This window comes from Oncorhynchus nerka, linkage group LG28, assembly GCF_034236695.1.
Source record: "Oncorhynchus nerka isolate Pitt River linkage group LG28, Oner_Uvic_2.0, whole genome shotgun sequence".
NCBI classification, from domain to species: domain Eukaryota; kingdom Metazoa; phylum Chordata; class Actinopteri; order Salmoniformes; family Salmonidae; genus Oncorhynchus; species Oncorhynchus nerka.
The window spans coordinates 24,598,222-24,622,283 of NC_088423.1; the positions used below are offsets into that span (position 1 = coordinate 24,598,222).

Here is a 24,062-nt window from a genome sequence, read left to right on the forward strand (position 1 = left end):
CACCAGCCTTTCATATTATGCTTTTGAGACGTGCCAACGAAATACATTTTTAACTAAATTAACATGCAGGCCTATTCTTACTTCAGAAGCATCATCATACTCAAATAATATGTGTCAGACACTCTTGTCATCCTCACTGTTTTATCAACAAACAAAAAAAGCATTGTTTCGCAGAGATATTAGTTGAAACACAAAACAGCTTGTCAGGAGGTGTCTGGGGACATCAGATCGTGAAAGCTAGAATGAGGAGAGGAGATTATATCCAGAGGGGTAGGCTATGGCTTCAAAAGCTATTGTTCTCATAAATGCTGTATCGTGATCTTGTTAAAAGACCCACAAATCTAGCTAGCTAATAATGTATATTACTGTATATTTCAGACCAACCAATGACAGGTTCGTACGTCTTCTATTTCCCAGCATGCCTTGTGTCATAAAATTACACCCGCGGAAAGTCTCAAGATTGTAAGTATCGAAAAGTGTTTTTTAAAGCCATACAGTTTTAGTACATGCTTTATAAAAGTAACTGGCTGGATGACAGTCCAAATTGTCGACACACTCAGTCGGAATATACTAGCTAAATTGCTTTGTTTAGCTAGAGTAGCTAGCCAACGTTAGCACTCTCACCTTTTTGTCAAGTTGCTAAGTATCATTATGGTACGATTTGCACTCACACGCTAGGAAGTTAGCTATTGTTAGCTACTTTGCTAGAAATCTTCGGACTCAGGGTTATGTGAATTTGCTAGCCGTCAAAGAAATAAGTAAACGTTAATGTTACACCACAGACAGAATGAGTTGTATAAATCTTTGGTTACACTTTCGAGTTCTTGGTTTGAAGATACTATTTGGGCATGACATTTAGAGTATGCTATCTGGGGGAGACTGAATTACATTGGTTTTTGATTAGAACATGCTAATATTAACGTGGAATTGAAAGCGTTTTAGCAACAAATCAAAATGTATGTCGCATGCGCCGAATACAACAAGTGTAGACCTTACCGTGAAGTCCTTAGCCAACAGTGCAGAAGAGTTAAAATATTTACCAAATAAACTAAAGTAACATAACAATAACGAGGCTATATGCCAGAATTTCCCTCCCCCCTTCTAATTTTCTTAATTTTGTGGCTAGAGTCAAATACTTTCTGTGGCACACATCAGTCAAATACTTAATATAGAACAAATTTCACGTAGGCAACCGAAATGAATAATGAATGTATGTGTGTTATATTAAACAGAGGGAGTAAAATGTTGGCAAGCAATAAATGGCTGAATTATTATCCTTACACTTTCAAAAATACTAGTCGAATAAGACATGGGAGAGATGACGCATTTTGTCAAAGAGATTTATTTATAGACTAATACAGATCAATAGCGGATTTAGGTACTGGCGACATGGGCGGGCGCGGGTGCTTGAAGGTAGGGTTCGCCCAGGGCGCTATACAAGCTAGAACTCTTTCCGCTACTAAGATGAGTGAGACATAGGCTAAACTGACAATGGAGTGAAGAGCAGAAATCTCAACTAGCAAGCAAGTGGCAGCAATGAAGAACGAGAAAGAGGGAGAATTCTGGCACAACATCGGTACGGCGTCAGTGTGCGGGGGTACAAATTAGCTTGAATTTGTACATGTAGGTAGGGGTGAAGTGACTATGTATAGATAATAAACAGCGAGTAGCAAATCAAATTTATTTATATAGCCCTTCGTACATCAGCTGATATCTCAAAGTGCTGTACAGAAACCCAGCCTAAAACCCCAAACAGCAAGCAATGCAGGTGTAGAAGCACGGTGGCTAGGAAAAACTCCCTAGAAAGGCCAAAACCTAGGAAGAAACCTAGAGAGGAACCAGGCTATGTGGGGTGGCCAGTCCTCTTCTGGCTGTGCCGGGTGGAGATTATAACAGAACATGGCCAAGATGTTCAAATGTTCATAAATGACCAGCATGGTCGAATAATAATAAGGCAGAACAGTTGAAACTGGAGCAGCAGCACGGTCAGGTGGACTGGGGACAGCAAGGAGTCATCATGTCAGGTAGTCCTGGGTCATGGTCCTAGGGCTCAGGTCCTCCGAGAGAGAGAAAGAAAGAGAGAAGGGGAGAATTAGAGAACGCACACTTAGATTCACACAGGACACCGAATAGGACAGGAGAAGTACTCCAGATATAACAAACTGACCCTAGCCCCCCGACACATAAACTACTGCAGCATAAATACTGGAGGCTGAGAATGGAGGGGTCAGGAGACACTATGGCCCCATCCGAGGACACCCCCGGACAGGGCCAAACAGGAAGGATATAACCCCACCCACTTTACCAAAGCACAACCCCCACACCACTAGAGGGATATCTTCAACCACCAACTTACCATCCTGAGACAAGGCTGAGTATAGTCCACAAAGATCTCCGCCACGGCACAACCCGGGGGGCGCCAACCCAGACAGGATGACCACATCAGTGAATCAACCCACTCAGGTGACGCACCCCTTCCAGGGACAGCATGAGAGAGCCCCAGTAAGCCAGTGACTCAGCCCCTGTAATAGGGTTAGAGGCAGAGAATCCCAGTGGAAAGAGGGGAACCGGCCAGGGAGAGACAGCAAGGGTGGTTCGTTGCTCCAGAGCCTTTCCGTTCACCTTCCCGCTCCTGGGCCAGACTACACTCAATCATATGACCCACTGAAGAGATGAGTCTTCAGTAAAGACTTAAAGGTTGAGACCGAGTTTGCGTCTCTGACATGGGTAGGCAGACCGTTCCATAAAAATGGAGCTCTATAGGAGAAAGCCCTGCCTCCAGCTGTTTGCTTAGAAATTCTAGGGACAATTAGGAGGCCTGCGTCTTGTGACCGTAGCGTACGTGTAGGTATGTACGGCAGGACCAAATCAGAGAGATAGGTAGGAGCAAGCCCATGTAATGCTTTGTAGGTTAGCAGTAAAACCTTGAAATCAGCCCTTGCTTTGACAGGAAGCCAGTGTAGAGAGGCTAGCACTGGAGTAATATGATCCAATATTTTGGTTCTAGTCAGGAATCTAGCAGCTGTATTTAGCACTAACTGAAGTTTATTTAGTGCTTTATCCGGGTAGCCGGAAAGTAGAGCATTGCAGTAGTCTAACCTAGAAGTGACAAAAGCATGGATTAATTTTTCTGCATCATTTTTGGCCAGAAAGTTTCTGATTTTTGCAATGTTACGTAGATGGAAAAAAAGCTGTCCTTGAAATGGTCTTGATATGTTCTTCAAAAGAGAGATCAGCGTCCAGAGTAACGCCGAGGTCCTTCACAGTTTTATTTGAGACGACTGTACAACCATTAAGATTAATTGTCAGATTCAACAGAAGATCTCTTTGTTTCTTGGGACCTAGAACAAGCATCTCTGTTTTGTCCGAGTTTAAAAGTAGAACGTTTGCAGCCATCCACTTCCTTATGTCTGAAACACATGCTTCTAGCAAGGGCAATTTTGGTGCTTCACCATGTTTCATTGAAATGTACAGCTGTGTGTCATCCGCATAGCAGTGAAAGTTAACATTATGTTTTCGAATGACATCCCCAAGAGGTAAAATATATAGTGAAAACAATAGTGGTCCTAAAACGGAACCTTGAGGAACACCGAAATTTACAGTTGATTTGTCGGAGGACAAACCATTCACAGAGACAAACTGATATCTTTCCGACAGATAAGATCTAAACCAGGCCAGAACTTGTCCGTGTAGACCAATTTGGGTTTCCAATCTCTCCAAAAGAATGTGGTGATCGATGGTATCAAAAGCAGCACTAAGGTCTAGGAGCACGAGGACAGATGCAGAGCCTCGGTCCGATGCCATTAAAATGTAATTTACCACCTTCACAGGTGCCGTCTCAGTGCTATGATGGGGTGTAAAACCAGACTGAAGCATTTCGTATACATTGTTTGTCTTCAGGAAGGCAGTGAGTTGCTGCGCAACAGCCTTCTCTAAAAATTTTGAGAGGAATGGAAGATTCGATATAGGCCGATAGTTTTTTATATTTTCTGGGTCAAGGTTTGGCTTTTTCAAGAGAGGCTTTATTACTGCCACTTTTAGTGAGTTTGGTACTCATCCGGTGGATAGAGAGCCGTTTATTATGTTCAACATAGGAGGGCCAAGCACAGGAAGCAGCTCTTTCAGTAGTTTAGTTGGAATAGGGTCCAGTATGCAGCTTGAAGGTTTAGAGGCCATGATTATTTTCATCATTGTGTCAAGAGATATAGTACTAAACCACTTGAGCGTCTCTCTTGATCCTAGGTCCTGGCAGAGTTGTGCAGACTCAGGACAACTGAGCTTTGAAGGAACACTCAGATTTAAGGAGTCCGTCATTTGCTTTCTAATAATCATAATCTTTTCCTCAAAGAAGTTCATGAATTTATCACTGCTAAAGTAAGTCATCCTCTCTTGGGGAATGCTGCTTTTTAGTTAGCTTTGCGACAGTATCAAAAAGAAATTTCGGATTGTTCTTATTTTCCTCAATTAAGTTAGAAAAATAGGATGATCGAGCAGCAGTAAGGGCTCTTCGGTACTGCACGGTACTGTCTTTCCAAGCTAGTCGGAAGACTTCCAGTTTGGTGTGGCGCCATTTCCGTTCCAATTTTCTGGAAGCTTGCTTCAGAGCTCGGGTATTTTCTGTGTACCAGGGAGCTAGTTTCTTATGAGAAATGTTTTTAGTTTTTAGGGGTGCAACTGCATCTAGGGTATTGTGCAAGGTTAAATTGAGTTCCTCAGTTAGGTGGTTAACTGATTTTTGTCCTCTGGCGTCCTTGGGTAGACAGAGGGAATCTGGAAGGACATCAAGGAATCTTTGTGTTGTCTGTGAATTTATAGCACGACTTTTGATGTTCCTTGGTTGGGGTCTGAGCAGATTATTTGTTGCAATTGCAAACGTAATAAAATGGTGGTCCGATAGTCCAGGATTATGAGGAAAAACATTAAGATCCACAACATTTATTCCATGGGACAAAACTAGGTCCAGCGTATGACTGTGACAGTGAGTGGGTCCAGAGACATGTTGGACAAAACCCACTGAGTCGATGATGGCTCCGAAAGCCTTTTGGAGTGGGTCTGTGGACTTTTCCATGTGAATATTAAAGTCACCAAAGATTAGAATATTATCTGCTATGACTACAAGGTCCGATTCAGGGAACTCAGTGAGAAACGCTGTATATGGCCCAGGAGGCCTGTAAACAGTAGCTATAAAAAGTGATTGAGTAGGCTGCATAGATTTCATGACTAGAAGCTCAAAAGACGAAAACGTCATTTTTTTTTTTTTTTGTAAATTGAAGTTTGCTATCGTGAATGTTAGCAACACGCACAAAGGATGTAGGGGGGATATGGTCACTAGTGTAGCCAGGAGGTGAAGCCTCATTTAACACAGTAAATTCATCAGGCTTAAGCCATGTTTCAGTCAGGCCAATCACATCAAGATTATGATCAGTGATTAGTTCATTGACTATAATTGCCTTTGAAGTAAGGGATCTAACATTAAGTAGCCCTATTTTGAGATGTGAGGTATCATGATCTCTTTCAATAATGACAGGAATGGAGGTGGTCTTTATCCTAGTGAGATTGCTAAGGCGAACACCGCCATGTTTAGTTTTGCCCAACCTAGGTCGAGGCACAGACACGGTCTAAATGGTGATAGCTGAGCTGACTACACTGACTGTGCTAGTGGCAGACTCCACTATGCTGGCAGGCTGGCTAACAGCCTGCTGCCTGGCCTGCGCCCTATTTCATTGTGGAGTTAGAGGAGTTAGAGCCCTGTCTATGTTGGTAGATAAGATGAGAGCACCCCTCCAGCTAGGATGGAGTCCGTCACTCCTCAGCAGGTCAGGCTTGGTCCTGTTTGTGGGTGAGTCCCAGAAAGAGGGCCAATTATCTACAAATTCTATCTTTTGGGAGGGGCAGAAAACTGTTTTCAACCAGCGATTGAGTTGTGAGACTCTGCTGTAGAGCTCATCACTCCCCCTAACTGGCAGGGGGCCAGAGACAATTACTCGATGCCAACACATCTTTCTAGCTGATTTACACGCAGAAGCTATGTTGCGCTTGGTGATCTCTGACTGTTTCATCCTAACATCGTTGGTGCCGACGTGGATAACAATATCTCTATACTCTCTACACTCGCCAGTTTTAGCTTTAGCCAGCACCATCTTCAGATTAGCCTTAACATCGGTAGCCCTGCCCCCTGGTAAACAGTGTTTTAAGTCTAATACTGCGGGTAATGGAGTCGCCAATGACTAGAGTTTTCAATTTGTCAGAGCTAATGGTGGGAAGCTTCGGCGTCTCAGACCCCGTAACGGGAGGAGTAGAGACCAGAGAAGACTCGGCCTCTGACTCCGACCCGCTGCTTAATGGGGAAAACCGGTTGAAAGTTTCTGTCGGCTGAATGAGCGACACCGGTTGAGCGTTCCTACAGGATTTCCTTCCAGAAACCTTGAGAAAGTTGTCCGGCTGCGGGGACTGTGCCAGGGGATTTATACTACTATCTGTACTTACTGGTGGCACAGATGCTGTTTCATCCTTTCCTACACTGAAATTACCCTTGCCTACCGATTGCGTCTGAAGCTGGGCATGTAGCACAGCTATCCTCGCCGTAAGGCGAGTACAGCAACAGTGTACAAAACAAATGGGGGGGTCAATAGTCCGTTGGCAATTTGAGTAATTGTTCAGCAGTCTTATGGCTTGGGGGTAGGGTAGAAGCCAAATAAGTACAGACTCAGTCAGGGAGAGGTTGAAAATGTCAGGTGAAGACACTTGCCAGTTGGTCCGCGCATGCTTTGACTACACGTCCTGGTAATCCATCTGGCCACGCGGCTTTGTGAATGTTGGCCTGTTTAAAGGTCTTGCTCACATCGGCTATCGAGTGCGTTATCACACAGTCATCCAGAACAGCTGGTGCTCTCGTGCATGCGTTAGGGTTTCTTGCCTTGAAGCGACCATAAAAGGCATTTAGTTTGTCTGGTAGGCTCACGTTACTGGTCAGCTCATGTCTGGGTTTCCCTTTGTAGTCCGTAATAGTTTTCAAGCCCTGTCACATCTGACGAGCGTCAGAGCCGGTGTAGTATGATTCAAACTTAATCCTGTATTGACGCTTTGCTTGTTTGATGGTTCGTCTGAGGGCATAGCAGGATTTCTTATGGGCGTCCGGATAAGTGTTCCGCTCCTTGAAAGCGGCAGCTCTAGCCTTTAGCTTGATACGGATGTTGCCTGTAATCCATGGCTTCTGGTTGCGATATGTATGTACGGTCACTGTGGGGATGATGTCATCAATGCACTTATTGATGAAGCCTATGACTGAGGTGGTATTATACTCAATGCCATTGGATGAATCCCGGAACATATTCCAGTCTGTGCTAGCGAAACAGTCCTGTAGCGTAGCATCCGCGTCATCTTACCACTTCTGTATGGAGCGAGTCTCTGGTACTTCCTGCTTTAGTTTTTGCTTGTAAGCAGGAATCTAGAGGATAAAATTATGGTCATATTTGCCAAATATAGGGCTGGGGAGAGCTTTGTATGAAACTAATGTTTTTCTACAATCATGAAACTCTCATGGGCTCTGCAGAAATTGAGAGGACAGTGAGCAAAACATTGCATCCGGATCAGCCCAATTGTTTAATATTGTGTACATCATTATTTTTTTCCTGACAACTTAAATCTATAATTCCCTTGCCCAACAATTTTCATGTCGAGCCCTGTGTAATATTTTTTTGTTTTTTTGTTTTGTACTGCATGGATTACCGGTGCGATTGAATGCAGCATTGCTGTTTGGTGCATTCAAAATGTATTGTCGTTGAGTGGCCAGCCAAGTAGGCTTGGGCAGAGTACTGGGGTATTTGGAAATAGCCATGGGATGGTTTTCAATATCGTTGAAAAAAACAAAACAAAAAACGTTTTCCTTACATTTGGATATTTAACAATTGAAGTAAATACCTGCAGTCAAATTGTGCAATACATTAGGAGATAAAACAGATTACATTTTTAATTTCACCGGTCATATTATTTTACAGTATGAAGCTTACCATAGTTTTCCAGAACAGTTGAGCCAGTCAAGTGTTTTTGTCAATAGCACAACGGAGAAAGCGGGAGCAGGTGAGTCCAGCTGTGTATTGACGGATTGCGTTTTACCTTGAAAGTCGTGGTTTTTGTGAGTGATCATGCATATATAGAGTGGGGCAAAAGGTATTTAGTCAGCCACCAATTGTGCAAGTTCTCCCACTTAAAAAGATGAGAGAGGCCTGTAATTTTCATCATAGGTACACTTCAACAAAAAAAAAAAAAAATCCAGAAAATCACATTGTAGGATTTTTAATGGATTTATTTGCAAATTATGGTGGAAAATAAGTATTTGGTCACCTACAAACAAGAAAGATTTCTGGCTCTCACAGACCTGTAACTTCTTCTTTAAGAGGCTCCTCTGTCCTCCACTCGTTACCTGTATTAATGGCACCTGTTTGAACTTGTTATCAGTATAAAAGACACCTGTCCACAACCTCAAACAGTCACACTCCAAACTCCACTATGGCCAAGACCAAAGAGCTGTCAAAGGACACCAGAAACAAAAATGTAGACCTGCACCTGGCTGGGAAGACTGAATCTGCAATAGGTAAGCAGCTTGGTTTGAAGAAATCAACTGTGGGAGCAATTATTAGGAAATGGAAGACATACAAGACCACTGATAATCTCCCTCAATCTGGGGCTCCACGCAAGATCTCACCCCGTGGGGTCAAAATGATCACAAGAACGGTGAGCAAAAATCCCAGAACCACACGGGGGGACCTAGTGAATGACCTGCAGAGAGCTGGGACCAAAGTAACAAAGCCTACCATCAGTAACACACTACGCCGCCAGGAACTTAAATCCTGCAGTGCCAGACGTGTCCCCCTGCTTAAGCCAGTACATGTCCAGGCCCGTCTGAAGTTGGCTAGAGAGCATTTGGATGATCCAGAAGAAGATTGGGAGAATATCATACGATCAGATGAAACCAAAATATAACTTTGGTAAAAACTCAACTCGTCGTGTTTGGAGGACAAAGAATGCTGAGTTGCATCCAAAGAACACCATACCTACTGTGAAGCATGGGGGTGGAAACATCATGCTTTGGGGATGTTTTTCTGCAAAGGGACCAGGACGACTGATCCGTGTAAAGGAAATAAGGAATGGGGCCATGTATCGTGAGATTTTGAGTGAAAACCTCCTTCCGTCAGCAAGGGCATTGAAGATGAAACATGACTGGGTCTTTCAGCATGACAATGATCCTAAACACACACCCCGGGCAACGAAGGAGTGGCTTCGTAAGAAGCATTTGAAGGCCCTGGAGTGGCCTAGCCAGTCTCCAGATCTCAACCCCATAGAAAATCTTTGGAGGGAGTTGAAAGTCCGTGTTGCCCAGCAACAGCCCCAAAACATCACTGCTCTAGAGGAGATCTGCATGGAGGAATGGGCCAAAATACCAGCAACAGTGTGTGAAAACCTTGTGAAGACTTACAGAAAACGTTTGACCTCTGTCATTGCCAACAAAGGGTATATAACAAAGTATTGAGAAACTTTTGTTATTGACCAAATACTTATTTTCCACCATAATTTGCAAATAAATTCATTAAAAAAATCCTACAATGTGATTTTCTGGATTTTTTTTCTTCTCATTTTGTCTGTCATAGTTGAAGTGTACCTATGATGAAAATTACAGGCCTCTCATCTTTTTAAGTGTGAGAACTTGCACAATTGGTGGCTGACTAAATACTTTTTTGCCCCACTGTAGTTTTCCTTCACAGAAAATACATTAGTGCAACACATTCGGCAGAAAATAGCTTCATTGTCATCAGATGACAACAGAAGTGCAACAGTATTTGACTGTCAGCCACACAAGTAAATGAGCTTACAATGAAAAAGCAATAAATAAATTGCAAAAAACCTAGGCATGGCCATCCTATTTCTAATGTTTATCATAGCAATAATGTAAACGGCTACGTTTCCTAATGTTTTGCTTAAAGTTTATCTGGCTACACTGAGAAAAGGATGGTGGAAAAAGTACCCAATTGTCATACTTAAGTAATTTTCTATTAACATATCTTTACTTTTACTCAAGTAAAAGTGAGTCACCCAGTAAAATACTACTTTACTAAAAATATTTGGTTTTAAATGTACTTAAAGTATCAAAAGTAAATGTAATTGCTCAAATATACTTACAGTTGAAGTCGGAAGTTTATATACACCTTAGCCAAATACATTTAAATTCAGTTTTTCCCAATTCTTGACATTTAATCCTAGTAAAAATTCCCTGTTTTAGGTCAGTTAGGATGACCACTTTATTTTAAGAATGGGAAATGTCAGAATAATAGAGTGATTTATTTGAGCTTTTATTTCTTTCATCACATTAGCCTTCCACAAGCTTCCCACAATAAGTTGGGTGAATTTTTACCCATTCCTCCTGACAAAGCTGGTGTAACTGAGTCAGGTTTGTAGGCCTCCTTGTTCGCACACGCTTTTTCAGCTCTGCCCACACATTTTCTATAGGATTGAGGTCAGGGCTTTATGATGGCCACTCCAATACATTGACTTTGTTGTCCTCAAGCCATTTTGCCACCATTTTGTAAGTATGCTTGGGGTCATTGTCCATTTGGAAGACTAATTTGCAACCAATCTTTAACTTCCTGACTGATGTCTGGAGATGTTGCTTCAATATATCCACATAATTTCCTCATGATGCCGTCTATTTTGTGAAGTGCACCAGTCCCTCCTGCAGCAAAGCACCCCCACAACATGATGCTGCCACCCCCGTTGTTCATGGTGGGATGGTGTTCTTTGGCGTGCAAGCCTCCCCTTTTTTTCCAGCAAACATAACAATGGTCATTATGGCCAAACAATTCTATTTTTTTTTCATCAGACCAGAAGGCATTTCTCCAAAAAGTATGATCTTTGTCCCCATGTGCCGTTGCAAACAGTCATCTGGCTGTTTAATGGTGGTTTTGGAACAGTGGCTTCATCCTTGCTTAGTGGCCTTTCAGTCTATGTCAATATAGGACTCACTGCACTGTGGATATAGATACTTTTGTATCTGTTTCCTTCAGAATCTTCACAAGGTCCTTTGCTGTTGTTCTGGTATTGACTTGCACTTTTTGCACCGAAGTATGTTCATCTCTAGGAGACAGAACGCGTCTCCTTCCTGAGCGGTATGACAGCTGCGTGGTCCCATGGTGTTTATACTTGCATACTATTGTTTGTACAGATGAACGTGGTACCTTCAGGCATTTGGAAATTGCTCCAAAGGATGAACCAGACTTGTGGAGGGCTACAATTTTTTTCTGAGGTCTTGGCTGATTTCTTTTGATTTTCCCATGATGTCAAGCAAAGAGGCACTGAGTTTGAAGGTAGGCCTTGAAATACATCCACAGGTACACCTCCAATTGACTCAAATGTTGTCAATTAGCCTATCAGAAGCTTCTAAAGCCATAACATTTTCTGGTATTTTCCAAGCTGTTTAAAGGCACAGTCAACTTATGTAAACTTCTGACCCACTGGAATTGTGATACAGTGAAATAATCTGTCTGTAAACAATTGTTGGAAAAATTACTTGTCATGCACAGAGTAGATGTCCTAACCGACTTGCCTAAACTGTAGTGTGTTAACAAGGAATTTGTGGAGTGATTGAAAAATGAGTTTTAGTGACTCCAACCTATGTTTGTGAACTTCTGACTTCAACTGTAAGTATTAGAAGTAAACATATAAATCGTTTCATATTCCTTATATTAAACAAACCAGACAGCACCATTTAATTGAATTTTTCTTTTTCTTTACGGGTAACCAGGGGCATACTCCTACACTCAGACATAATTTAATATGTGTTTAGTGCAGGCCTGGGCAAAGGCATACAGCCCCTGGCCTGATTCAATACGGCCTGCGGAATCATACTCAGATCACATAAATAATTTGGGATTAGTAAAGTTTTGAAAAATGTATTTGTTATTCAAATAAAAGGCCCAATGAATGGCCTTTGTGTAATGATTTAACTCCCACCGCTTGTGAGACATCTATTTTGAAGGCACGTATAAATAACTGCACGAGGACAGACAGTGACTGACCGGCTGACACATGCGTCACAGTTACAAATAGTAGCTAGCTAGAAATTGTGCAAAAATGAGTTTTTCAAAGAAAAGGAAAGTAGACAGTGAATGTAGGGTGTTCCAGCAAGAGTGGGCATCGATCTTCAGTCTGATGCAGTGCTTGGGGAACTATTCAAAACAATGTCACTGACGAAGTTCTATGTGTCTCTCGAACAAAACTTTCCAAAGATTAGGAGTCCTGCTCAGAAGATGTTTGTACTGTTTGAGTCAATCTATGCATGTGAATAGACATGTTCAGTGACGAAATACACTGTTCAAAAAAATAAAGGGTACACTAAAATAACACATCCTAGATCTGAATGAATGAAATATTCTTATTAAATACTTTTTTCTTTACATAGTTGAATGTGCTGACAACAAAATCACACACATTATCAATGGAAATCAAATTTATCAACCCATGGAGGTCTGGATTTGGAGTGACACATCTGTGACACTCAAAATTAAAGTGGAAAACCACACTACAGCCTGATCCAACTTTGTAATGTCCTTAAAACAAGTCAAAATGAGGCTCAGTATGTTGCCTTCACGTATGACCTCCCTACAACGCCTGGGCATGCTCCTGATGAGGTGGCGGATGGTCTCCTGAGGGATCTCCTCCCAGACCTGGACTAAAGCATCCGCCAACTCCTGGACAGTCTGTGGTGCAACGTGGCATTGGTGATGTCCCAGATGTGCTCAATTGGATTCAGGTCTGGGGAACGGGCGGGCCAGTCCATAGCATCAATGCCTTCCTCTTGCAGGAACTGCTGACACTCCAGCCACATGAGGTCTAGCATTGTCTTGCATTAGAGGAACCCAGGGCCAACCGCATCAGCATATGGTCTCACAAGGGGTCTGAGGATCTCATATTCGGTACCTAATGGCAGTCAGGCTACCTCTGGCGAGCACATGGAGGGCTGTGCGGCCCCCCCACACCATTTTTTAAAATCTTTGTTTAACTAGGCAAGTCAGTTAAGAAAAAATTCTCATTTTCAATGATGTCCTAGGAACTGCCTGTTCAGGGGCAGAACGACAGATTTGTACCTTGTCAGCTCGGGGATTTGAACTTGCAACCTTCCGGTTACTAGTCCAACGCTCTAACCACTAGGCTACTCTGCCACCATGACTGATCCACCGCCAAACCGTTCATGCTGGAGGATGTTGCAGGCAGCAGAACGTTCTCCACGGCGTCTCCAGACTCTGTCATGTCTTTCACGTGCTCAGTGTGAACCTGCTTTCATCTGTGAAGAGCACAGGGCGCCAGTGGCGAATTTGCCAATCTTGGTGTTCTCTGGCAAATGCCAAACGTCCTGCTCGGTGTTGGGCTGTAAGCACAACCCCCACCTGTGGACGTCGGGCCCTCATACCACCCTCATGGAGTCTGTTTCTGACCGTTTGAGCAGACACATGCACATTTGTGGCCTGCTGGAGGTCATTTTGCAGGGTTCTGGCTGTGCTCCTCCTTGCACAAAGGCGGAGGTAGCGGTCCTGCTGCTGGGTTGTTGCCCTCCTACGGCCTCCTCCATGTCTCCTGATGTACTGGCCTGTCTCCTGGTAGCGCCTCCATGCTCTGGACACTACGCTGACAGACACAGCATCCTGGATGAGCTGCACTACCTGGGCCACTTGTGTGGGTTGTAGACTCCGTCTCATGCTACCACTAGAGTGAAAGCTCCACCAGCATTCAAAAGTGACCAAAACATCAGCCAGGAAGCATAGGAACTGAGAAGTGGTCTGTGGTCATCACCTGCAGAACCACTCCTTTATTGGGGGTGTCTTGCTAATTGCATATCATTTCCACCTGTTGTCTATTCCATTTGCACAACAGCAGGTGAAATGTATTGTCAATCAGTGTTGCTTCCTAAGTGGACAGTTTGATTTCACAGAAGTGTGATTGACTTGGAATTACATTGTGTTGTTTAAGTGTTCCCTTTATTTTTTTGAGCAGTGTATAACAAGTCAAGGCACAGATCATCTCTTACGGATTCTCACCTCTCAGCTATCCTGCGCATAGCGAGGTCAGAAACTACTGACTCCACTGCTCTAGTCAATGCCCATCAGAGATGTCACTGATTGAGTAGTTTAAATGTAATGTTGAGCTCTCTTGTTTTTGTACATACCCATTAACAAGAGTTCTGTCTGTGTACTTTTCCCTCCATGTAGTTCATTGCATGTTTAATAATGAAAATACCTAACTAAAGGAGAACATGGATGTGGGTTATTTCTGTACCTTCCCAATTACACCATAGATCTGTGTATAATCACGAGATGATCATGTCTGCGCACTAACAATGAGTCGTTCCCACACTTCGTCAGATTTAGTCTTTTACAATTATGACATGTCACACTGTGCAATGTTACCAAATCATGATCTTGATATCAACCTGTACGATTTGCTTCAGTTTTGTCGTCATAACCTCGCATGCCAATCACAGAATATGTCAGCCGACGTAAGCTATGTCAACTGCAGCGGTGTATGTTCCATCAAAGCAGCGCAAGCCTCACTCTATGCATATCTGTGAGTTTGAAAATGCTGGAAGTATGCGTCTTAGAAATAGTTTTCACATGCATACTTCATATGACTGAACTCAGAAAGAAATGGTCACCGTGGAAGAACATTTATTTTGATTTGCCGATTTTGTGACTATACAAAATCCCGTTAGGTAGCCTAATTTTAAGATGTCATGTAGTAGGCTGAACAAGATAATTAGGGCCGTGTTCCTATTGGTCAGTCACCGGGATCGGCTCATAACACCAACCACACTAGGGCATACACGATAAAGGCTTGACATTTCTGATGTTGCCAGAACTTTGTCGTACCACACGTGTAGCTGTACTTAATCGGCAGACCTAGACCCTGTCACACTGAACAAGCCAAGTCATCCGACAACCATTTACTACCTAAGAGTTTGGGACAGCAAAATCGTGGCATAATACCGCCAAAATCATAGCCGGCCTTAAGTGGTGCTTATAGCTGAGAACCTTTGGGATAAAACAGTATGTCTTGTTAAATGCCTTCGATTCTGGAGAGCAAGCTAGCTAGCTATCTATGGGTTTCAGTTTGCATGTAGGTGTAGCCTTAACATTACATGTCATCAGATGGTTTGTTGCTTGCCAGAAGCACGTCCCCCGCAGCATTTTGCACTTTCCTTCCCTAAATTTAACTTGGTTACTTGTTTTTCTCTGATTGTAGGGAAATCCTTCAGTAAGAGATTAAAATGACCTCAAACAGTAGGCCTAACTGTGCTGCTATTCTAAAAGGTAAATTATGTGTACACCTTTCATGCTTTGAATAGCTTGCCTAACTAGCTACATGTGAATTAAGTATGGGGGTTTGATCTTTCCTCTAGATGTTGTTGCCTACGTTGACGTGTGGTCATCAAGTAAAACAGAGAATTACTCTAGACCATTCATCCAGCAGCTGCAGGATATGGGAGTTGAGGTGAGTTACCCTTTTATAGCTACACTGCTAACTAACTACACAGAAGTTTTTTTTACTATGTGCCGTTTCACATTGTGATTTTCCCTGTATAATTCCAGGTGTCAAAAACCTTCAATAAACAAGTCACCCACGTAGTCTTTAAAAATGGCCATCAAGCCACCTGGAATAAAGCCAAGAAGACTGGTGTGAAACTTGTGTCTGTCCTTTGGGTGGCCAGGTAAACCTCAAGCTTAATTTCTGTGTATATTCTTTATTTTCTTTAAAGTGCATGATCACAGCAATGGCAACAATGTATCTTCAATATACTTTGGCCTAGGATAGGATAAAGTAATCCCTCTCACCCCCCTTAAAAGATTTAGATGCACTACTGTTCCACTGGATGTCATAAGGTGAATGCACCAATTTGTAAGTCGCTCTGGATAAGAGCGTCTGCTAAATGACTTAAATGTAAAAATGTAAATGGTGATGACAAGTTTGTGATATGGCCATTTTTTGTTTTTGCAATTATTACACCAGCCACAAGGTGTCACTGACTGACAAATAAAATAGTTGGGCTCTCTGTTATCCTATCACTCATGTTGTTTTTGTTTATTAATGCAGATGTAAAGATGATGGTGAACATGTTAATGAAGAGTTGTGTCCGGCATTAAATGATGAAGTTAATCCAGCACTCAAGAAAAGGGTGGTAAGCAAATGTACAATTCTTTGCTAGGTTAAAATAATTACTGTACATAACTTTTCTTTGATCACTGTCTACTTGGCTGTCTGGAGTTAAACTATATTTATTTTATTTCTTAAAAATTGTAATAGTTGAGCAAGGACTTTTTGCCAAAGAACATGAATAATTTGTCTATTGGTTTAATACGTGTATTTATTGAAAGGGTCTTTAAAAGTTTTTTTATGAGATTCATCCAAATACAAAATAATATTATATATTTTCTTTCATACAGCATCGTTGTATGCAGCCAAGAGACACCCCTCAGAGGACCCCTGAGAATGACAGGCGCTTGAAAAAAAAACTGGACAAGATGATCAAAGACCTAGTGCCAAAATCACCTCTTAGTAAGAAATCTCTCCTCATGGCTGTCATTTTGTGCGTGGATGTGGTTTCATATTGAAATTTATTTCTGTATAGTTACAGATGTGTCCCCTTACATTATCGATGAAGAGAACGGAATAGTTTACAGTCCTTCTATGAAAAGGTCTGAGTCCATGGCACAGCGCCTGAAAGAAATGAGAGAAAAAAGGGAAAACCTCTCCCCGACAGGTATGTTTTATGTCTATGGCCAATTGTTTGATTTTTATAGTATGTTTAGCACCTGCAAAACATGGGCCAGAGTTTGTGAACGACATGAGATATGTGGCAACTCTAGTTAATGATTTCTCTCAGCTTCACAGATAAAATCTAGGTTATCACCTGAGCTCAAGCCTCCTCTTGGGAATACACCATCCCGCTCTTTTTTGCAACAACTGTGTAAGTACTTGGACATAAGATGCATTGACGCTGTCATTTATATAATGCTATAAGTTTCAGTGTATTTTCTTATTCTCATAATGGCATATCTTTCCCTATGCAGATGAAGAACCGGATGAGGATTTTAATGTATCTGTTGGCTCAAATAAGACAGATGGAGAGAAGCAACATTTTGACACCATTGAAATACAGCACAAGAAAGACTTTCAGAAACCTTCGATGTCACCTTGCAGTGTTGTGCCAAGACAAAAGACAAGTCCGTTACCCAATTCACCGGCTAAAGAAAAAGCAAATAAACAAGACAAAAATCCTAAAAGGACCTCAATCGAAAGTGATGGCATCAAGAAACACAGGTCTTTAGAGAGTCCATGCCTGGATGACCTCCCGGAGGGTAGCAAGAGTGTGCAATCAGTGTTTACGTTTGACAGTGTTGTAGTGGGAAAAAATAGACGATCAACCAGCAGAAGTAACATGTCAAAAGTCACACCACCTGTAAGGAAAAGCAGAACACCACAGTCTCTTCCAGAAAGTAAGCCAACTGTTAATCTGGACATTTCTAGTCGCCATTCTTCTACAATTTTACCAGACAACCCCAATGTGCCTAATCAAACGTCCGTAAAGATGACCACACTGAAATCAAAAGTGAGCCAACGGAGAAAATCCTTGCTTCCTGCTTTGGCAAGATCTTGCACTGTCTCAAATGACTCTCATGCCTCCTCCTGTGCATATGATGATGATGATGATGATGATGGCGTATTTGAGGACTTCTTCTCTCCAGCTAGCAACCCGCGGAGACAACAAAGTCTCCTTTTGCCCCACTTGCCCTCAGAGTCAAATGTTCTTGTTCCCTTTGAACTGGAGCCTCAGCCTAGCCCTGGGAAGCGGAAGAGGGGCAAGAGTGAAACCACAGGGTCTGAGTCGGCCAGTGCCAAAAAGAGTAAACATGGGGTGCCAAGTGTAAAAGAGTCCAGCAGTGTAAGCAGCATGTTGTCTCAACACGAGCACCCACACCAGGATACAAAAGGACTTGCATCCTCAGAGGACAATAATACAAAACAAACGGTGACTAAAAGAAGTGCACAAAGCACATTGCCATTCTCCAGAGTGCCTAAAGACTCCACCGATGAACTGACTTGTGCCCCTGAGAAGCAGATCGCGTCAACAGATCCCACACAACTTTCAAAACCAAATTTGACAGCGGCCAAAAAATTACTAGATAAGCACAAGGACAATAAAGGGAAAAGTAGCCCACGTTTGGAAAGTATGTGAATTCTAAAACCTAAATATTACAAGATGTTGGGATGTTACCATGTCATCAATATAATCAATGCAATAGCATTTAAGAGTGTTTTACTAATCAATATAACTGATCAACATAAAACACCTTAGACTCTCCAGTAGTAATAATGTGCTGTGAAATTGGTACTGTGGTAATTCATGGTTTCATTATCCACATGAATGTTTACAATCTTTTCTCTGCAAGTGTCCCAAACTGGGGTTTTATCACAGCAACGGCACTTATTAGCCACATCAGAATTATTACCTTGATCAGTATTTTGTGAAGCAAAAGCTGAAAATATGTACTTTCATATTGGAAAATGTTTAGCCATGTAAGTTAATCATAGTGTGAATTTGGTAAGTTTTAGTATAGCTGTGTCATTCCAGCACAATTGGAAAATTGATTAAATTAACTATTTTAATACTGATGTGACGGTACATTTTCTAATAAACAGATGTTAACCTTTCATTCCAGAATAACCTTACTGACAATATCTGTTCGCATGATAGCTGTAAACACACAAACACAAGTGAATCAGCATTCAGCAGGAAGAAAATGCACCTGTGTGTGTTGTTTTGTAACGTTTTCAACGTTTTCAGTTGTAGGCAGAGGAACTGCATATGCTGCAACAGCTGGTGTCACGGACACAATCTCTGACAATTTAAGCAAACAGAAAGGACAAGTCAATGTGGAGAAGAGCATGGACAAAAACTCAAAGGTAACCATCTAAGTTGCTGTTGTGGTGTTTGCTGTAATTGTTATAGCCCAGCATTTAAACAGACTATAAACATACAATAGCATTTTCAACAATTTATTTTCTTAGATATTGATTAACCTGACAGTTTGTGAATTAAATATGAAACCTAAACTTTAAACTTGTCCTCTATCTCTTGGTAAAACCAAGCTGTGGAGGGACAGGCATCTTTTTGCCTTTGTGTTCCATTCCTTTTGAATATAGCTACTCAGAAAGTGCAGTACACGCATGAGTATTCATGGGTAGTCTTTGAAGCTGCTGCCACGGGGGCTCTGTCTGTGTAGTCTTCAGGGGTTCCTGTGTGTTACCTCCATGTTGGTAGCACAACATCCTTGTCTGTGAAGATGCACCTGGCTCAGTCTTTGTGTTCTCTCAACCTGAACAAAACTTCAGCTTTTAACACTATGGTGAAAATGTCTTTCATCTTCCCTAGGAACCTTGTTTGAATTCCCATGTGAACTGTATCGCAGAATGCATAATATTCTTTCATCATTACATGATCGAGAATAAATATTAGTTTAAATTATTAATTGTGATTTGACTATAACACTGTCATGTTACTTCTACCCCCAAATGAGTTTATTTTTAATTCCAGAAAATGGTTTACTTAGCAGGGTCTGGAAAACTGGCCACCTGTTTTACAACTGTGAAATATGGTATTGGTTTTCTGTGCTAGGTTGCAGGTGCAACCTTCACAGAACAGCCCACGTAAGAAGAGCACTCATTATGAGGTTATGGAGTGCTTTGTTTGGATTAGACTCCATCCCCCTCAGCATCTGGACAAAGGTAGTCTTACCAAAAGTGGAAAGAAGTCATGTGCAAGTGCAACAGCCATGACAGAAACCGCTTTTAGTCTCTTTGTTCTTTAGACAGTATCAAACGTACCAAATTTAGACAATCTATGGTTTCGTAAAATAGTTTAGAGACATTACAGCATAGTGATGTTAATACTCACTAAAAGTAATTGTAAAATAACTCATATTTGGTGAAAAGTTGTTTGGGTTGATGAAGCATGGCATCTGATGTGTACTTTGTACCCTTAGCAGCTAGGGGAGTTGTCCTGTATGTGTATCATTCAGCATGTGTATGATGCCCTAAAGTAGAAATTAGTTAATTTTACCTGAGTACTTGGCTCTATACGATGGCATTGTGTATGTGTCCTTAAAGAACTTCAGGAAATATGTCATAACCACTTTATTCATAGCATGCAGCCTAACCATGTGATTGAAATGTTTCTATGCACTGCATTTGCAAATTAACTCACTGTTCAATTGTGACAAGTTGTAATCAGATTTTTGTACTCTCAAAGGTGATTTTTCAGTTATAATTGGCCATCCCAGACCCACAGATGGATTAGGACAAGGGCCTATGGAAGTTGACCTCTTTCACTGTATGAATAGGGCCTGAGTCATTTCAGTTTGCATAGACCGACCATCAAGGGGACCTTGTCATACCCAAAAGAATTTCCTTCATTTGTGTGAGGCACATTGAAATGGAGCCTGGTGCAACAGTTCACCAACTCTTTGTCTCATGTTTATTTAGTGTGGACCCATTCTTCAACTGCTGCAAGAACATGTCAATTGCATAAGTGAAGCCAAAAATTCCCCTTGAGGAACCATTAAAACGTAGCTGCTGAAATTCCTTGTAGTTTGTTTCTTGTTGAATAAGTGAAAAGTGAATAGAACTGCTAGTGCTTTAGGGTTGTCCCCTCTAACAAAGTCCTCGTGGCCTTGTTTTGAAGTCTGAAAAGCATTCTCTTGCTCAGTAGCACACAAAATTGCTACTGAAAGCATTGTTTTCCCCCTGATAAATACCTTTCTTTGGTATTAGCAGCAGCTGCGTTATTTTCCATGTCACTTAATCAGCATCATCACATTGGTGATGGTTTATGTCCATCTTAAAGATTAGTAACTTATTTCAGCACTGAGCTAAGGACAATCCGTTGTGATTAATGACACAAACAATGCCATGCTTTACTTAAGGAATTTGAGAACTGTTTCACCAATGAATCCCTTTATGTGCATTCGTATAGGGATTTTGGGTGTGTTATGAACTCAGCACAAAAATACACGTTCCTTTTTCAGGAGCCTGTCTTTCAAAGATAATTCATAAAAATCTAAATAACTTCACAGATCTTCATTGTAAAGGGATTAAACACTGTTTCCTATGCTTGTTCAATGAACCATAAACAATTAATGAACATGCACCTGTGGAATGGTCATTAAGACACTAACAGCTTACAACGGTAGGCAATTAAGGTCATAGTTATGAAAACTTAGAACACTAAAGAGGCCCTTCTACTGACTATGAAATACACCAAAAGAAAGATGCCCAGGGTCCCTGCTCATCTGTGTGAATGTGCCTTAGGCATGCTGCAAGGAGGCATGAGGACTTCAGATGTGGCCAGGGCAATAAATTGCAATGTCTGTACTGTGATACACCTAAGACAGCGCTACAGGGAGACAGGACGGACAGCTGATGATCCTCACAGTGGCAGACCACGTGTAACAACACCTGCACAGGATCGGTACATCTGAACATCACCCATGCTGGACAGGTTCAGAATGGCAACAACAACTGTCCGAGTTACACGCACAACCCCTCCATCAGTCCTCATACTGTCCGCAATAGGCTGAGAGAGGCTGGACTGAGGGCTTGTAGGCCTGTTGTAAAAGCAGGTCCTCACCAGACATCACCGGCAACAACATCACCTATGGGCACAAACCCACCGTCGCTGGACCAGACGGGACTGGCAAAAAGTGCTCTTCACTGACGAGTCGCAGTTTTGTCTCACCAGGGGTGATGGTCGGATTCGCTTTTATTGTCGAAGGAATGAGCGTTACACCGAGGCCTGTACTCTGGAGCGGGATTGATTTGGAGGTGGTGGGTCCATCATGTGGTACCCTTCCTGCAGGCTCATCCTGACATGACCCTCCAACATGACAATGCCACCAGCCATACTGTTAGTTCTGTGTGTGATTTCCTGTAAGACAGGAATGTCAGTGTTCTGCCATGGCCAGCGAAGAGTCCGGATCTCAATCCCATTGAGCACATCTGGGACCTGTTGGATCGGAGGGTAAGGGCTAGGGCCATTCTCCCCAGAAATGTCTGGGAACTTGCAGGTGCCATGGTGCAAGAGTGGGGTAACATCTCACAGCAAGAACTGGCAAATCTGGTGCAGTCCATGAGATGGAAATGCACTGCAGTACTTAATGCTGCTGGTGGCCACACAAGAGACTGACTGTTACTTTTGATTTTGACCCCCCTTTGTTCAGGGACACATTCAATTTCTGTTAGTCACATGTCTGTGGAACTTGTTCAGTTTGTCTGTAGTTGAATCTTGTTATGTTCATACAAATATTTACACATGTTATGTTTGCTGAAAATAGATGCAGTTGACAGTGAGAGGACTTTCTTTTTTTGCTGAGTTTATTGGGTATGGTTGATCAAAAAGGTTATTTTGTCACGGAGGCTCTAGGTGTTCTTGTTGAAAACCTTCAAATGAAAAGCAAGGACTTCTCTATAATGGGGTTGGGCAAGGTGAATTATTTAGTATTTCTAACTAAGTTATTTATTTGAGTCATGACAGCCCTCGGATAAAATGTCAATCCTCAGCTCAGTCAATATACTGTGTTAGCTTCTTCTCATCCTAATGCCTGTTTTAAACTATCTTGGCCCCTGCCGTATGCTGCCAGTTTCCAACCCCCGCATTGCTAATATGCAGCAAGCAACCTTTTTATTAGTGATCACACCTGGCCACATATTGATGTCACGGACACCCTGTTATGCCTGTAAAGCAGTCATATATGGGGCTGTGTACTGGTGGGTTGTTTTGGCTGCCCTCTACTCAGGAGGCCTTCACCCCAGACTTCCTGCTCGGGGACTGGAGAGCGGTTCCTGACAGGAAAGAGCCTGGTCGCCCTGTCAGTCTCTCTAACTGGCGCTCAGGTGTTCAGTGCTGATGGCCTGCTGTGTGGGGGATCAGTACATGATATGGATGGGACAGAACCACACTAACCTACAATTCTATTTCAATACCGGTGCTCTCCAGCCTGTTTATCACTGTTCATGGCCTTGGGTTTCATTTCCTTTTCACACATCAAATATGCAGATATCCGGCATGTGGTGTTTTTTGTGTGAAAATGAGCGAGATACTGTTTACCTATCCAGAGCTGGAAAGCAATAAGGAAACTATTGAAAACTGAAAGCCTTTATCAATGCTATTATCCCAAGGTCATTTTTAGGTGTGTACTTTGTATTGAACCTCACTCCATGCTAATGTACTCTCAAGTGCATATAATTGGTTTACATTTGGTTGATTTTTCATTTCAGACTCTAAGGACGTTAGTTATGACAAGCATGCCCACCGAGTAAGTATATACAGTTTTAGGACACATCCACCTTTTTGGACAGAGTAACATTTGATAGTGTCTTGTTGAATCCAATGCTTTGGCTTCTCAACCTACTAACCTAGGTATTTAGAAATCTCATTTCAGGTTTTCCTCTTTTCTCCTCTGGTTATTCAGAAAGCAGCACACAGTGACCCAGGTGGTCAGAGTTCTGGGTGGGTTCTCAGTGGTGGCCCAGGTGTGTGAGAGCACTACCCACGTGGTGTCAGGGGGCCACCGGCGGACCCTCAACATTCTCCTGGGCATTGCCCGTGGCTGTTGGATCCTCTCTTTTGAGTGGGTATGTATCTTATTTGTGTGGGTCTTTGGCAACGTGAATTAGCTAATTTTAGATGGTTTGAGTGTTAGTTGAAGAACACAACACTGTTTCGCACACGTTGTACAGTAGATTGTACATTACACATGATTTTTGCCATCCATAAACTCCACAGCTCAAAAATTCTGGCCAATGGTAAACTCTAGTAATTTTCCCCTCAACAGATTTTGTGGTGTTTGGAGCAAAGACAATGGATTCCAGAAGAACCATATGAACTTTCAGATCAGTTTCCAGCAGCATCTGTAAGTAACTGAAGATTCTGCTAATATTGTATACCATTCATATCTAAATGCATA

General features: G+C 42.2%; 1 protein-coding gene across 4 annotated transcripts in view; it reads left to right on the plus strand.

Moving 5' to 3' along the window:
- Positions 1-414: 414 nt before the first annotated feature.
- The window catches only part of LOC115113031 (microcephalin), a 59,539-nt gene continuing 35,891 nt past the window's right edge, over positions 415-24,062 (plus strand). The window contains exons 1-13 of one of the 4 annotated variants that reach the window (XM_029640223.2): positions 415-462; positions 15,286-15,353; positions 15,443-15,534; positions 15,633-15,751; positions 16,135-16,219; positions 16,485-16,596; positions 16,670-16,801; positions 16,925-17,008; positions 17,112-18,269; positions 18,887-19,005; positions 23,374-23,411; positions 23,568-23,730; positions 23,931-24,008. In XM_029640223.2, the coding sequence (XP_029496083.2) occupies positions 15,311-15,353; positions 15,443-15,534; positions 15,633-15,751; positions 16,135-16,219; positions 16,485-16,596; positions 16,670-16,801; positions 16,925-17,008; positions 17,112-18,269; positions 18,887-19,005; positions 23,374-23,411; positions 23,568-23,730; positions 23,931-24,008 (2,223 nt within the window). In that variant the 5' untranslated portion in view covers positions 415-462; positions 15,286-15,310. Of the gene's footprint in view, positions 463-14,873; positions 15,160-15,285; positions 15,354-15,442; positions 15,535-15,632; positions 15,752-16,134; positions 16,220-16,484; positions 16,597-16,669; positions 16,802-16,924; positions 17,009-17,111; positions 18,270-18,886; positions 19,006-23,373; positions 23,412-23,567; positions 23,731-23,930; positions 24,009-24,062 lie in introns of those variants that run through there. The other 3 variants (XM_029640222.2, XM_029640221.2, XM_029640224.2) reach the window with 3 other exon arrangements.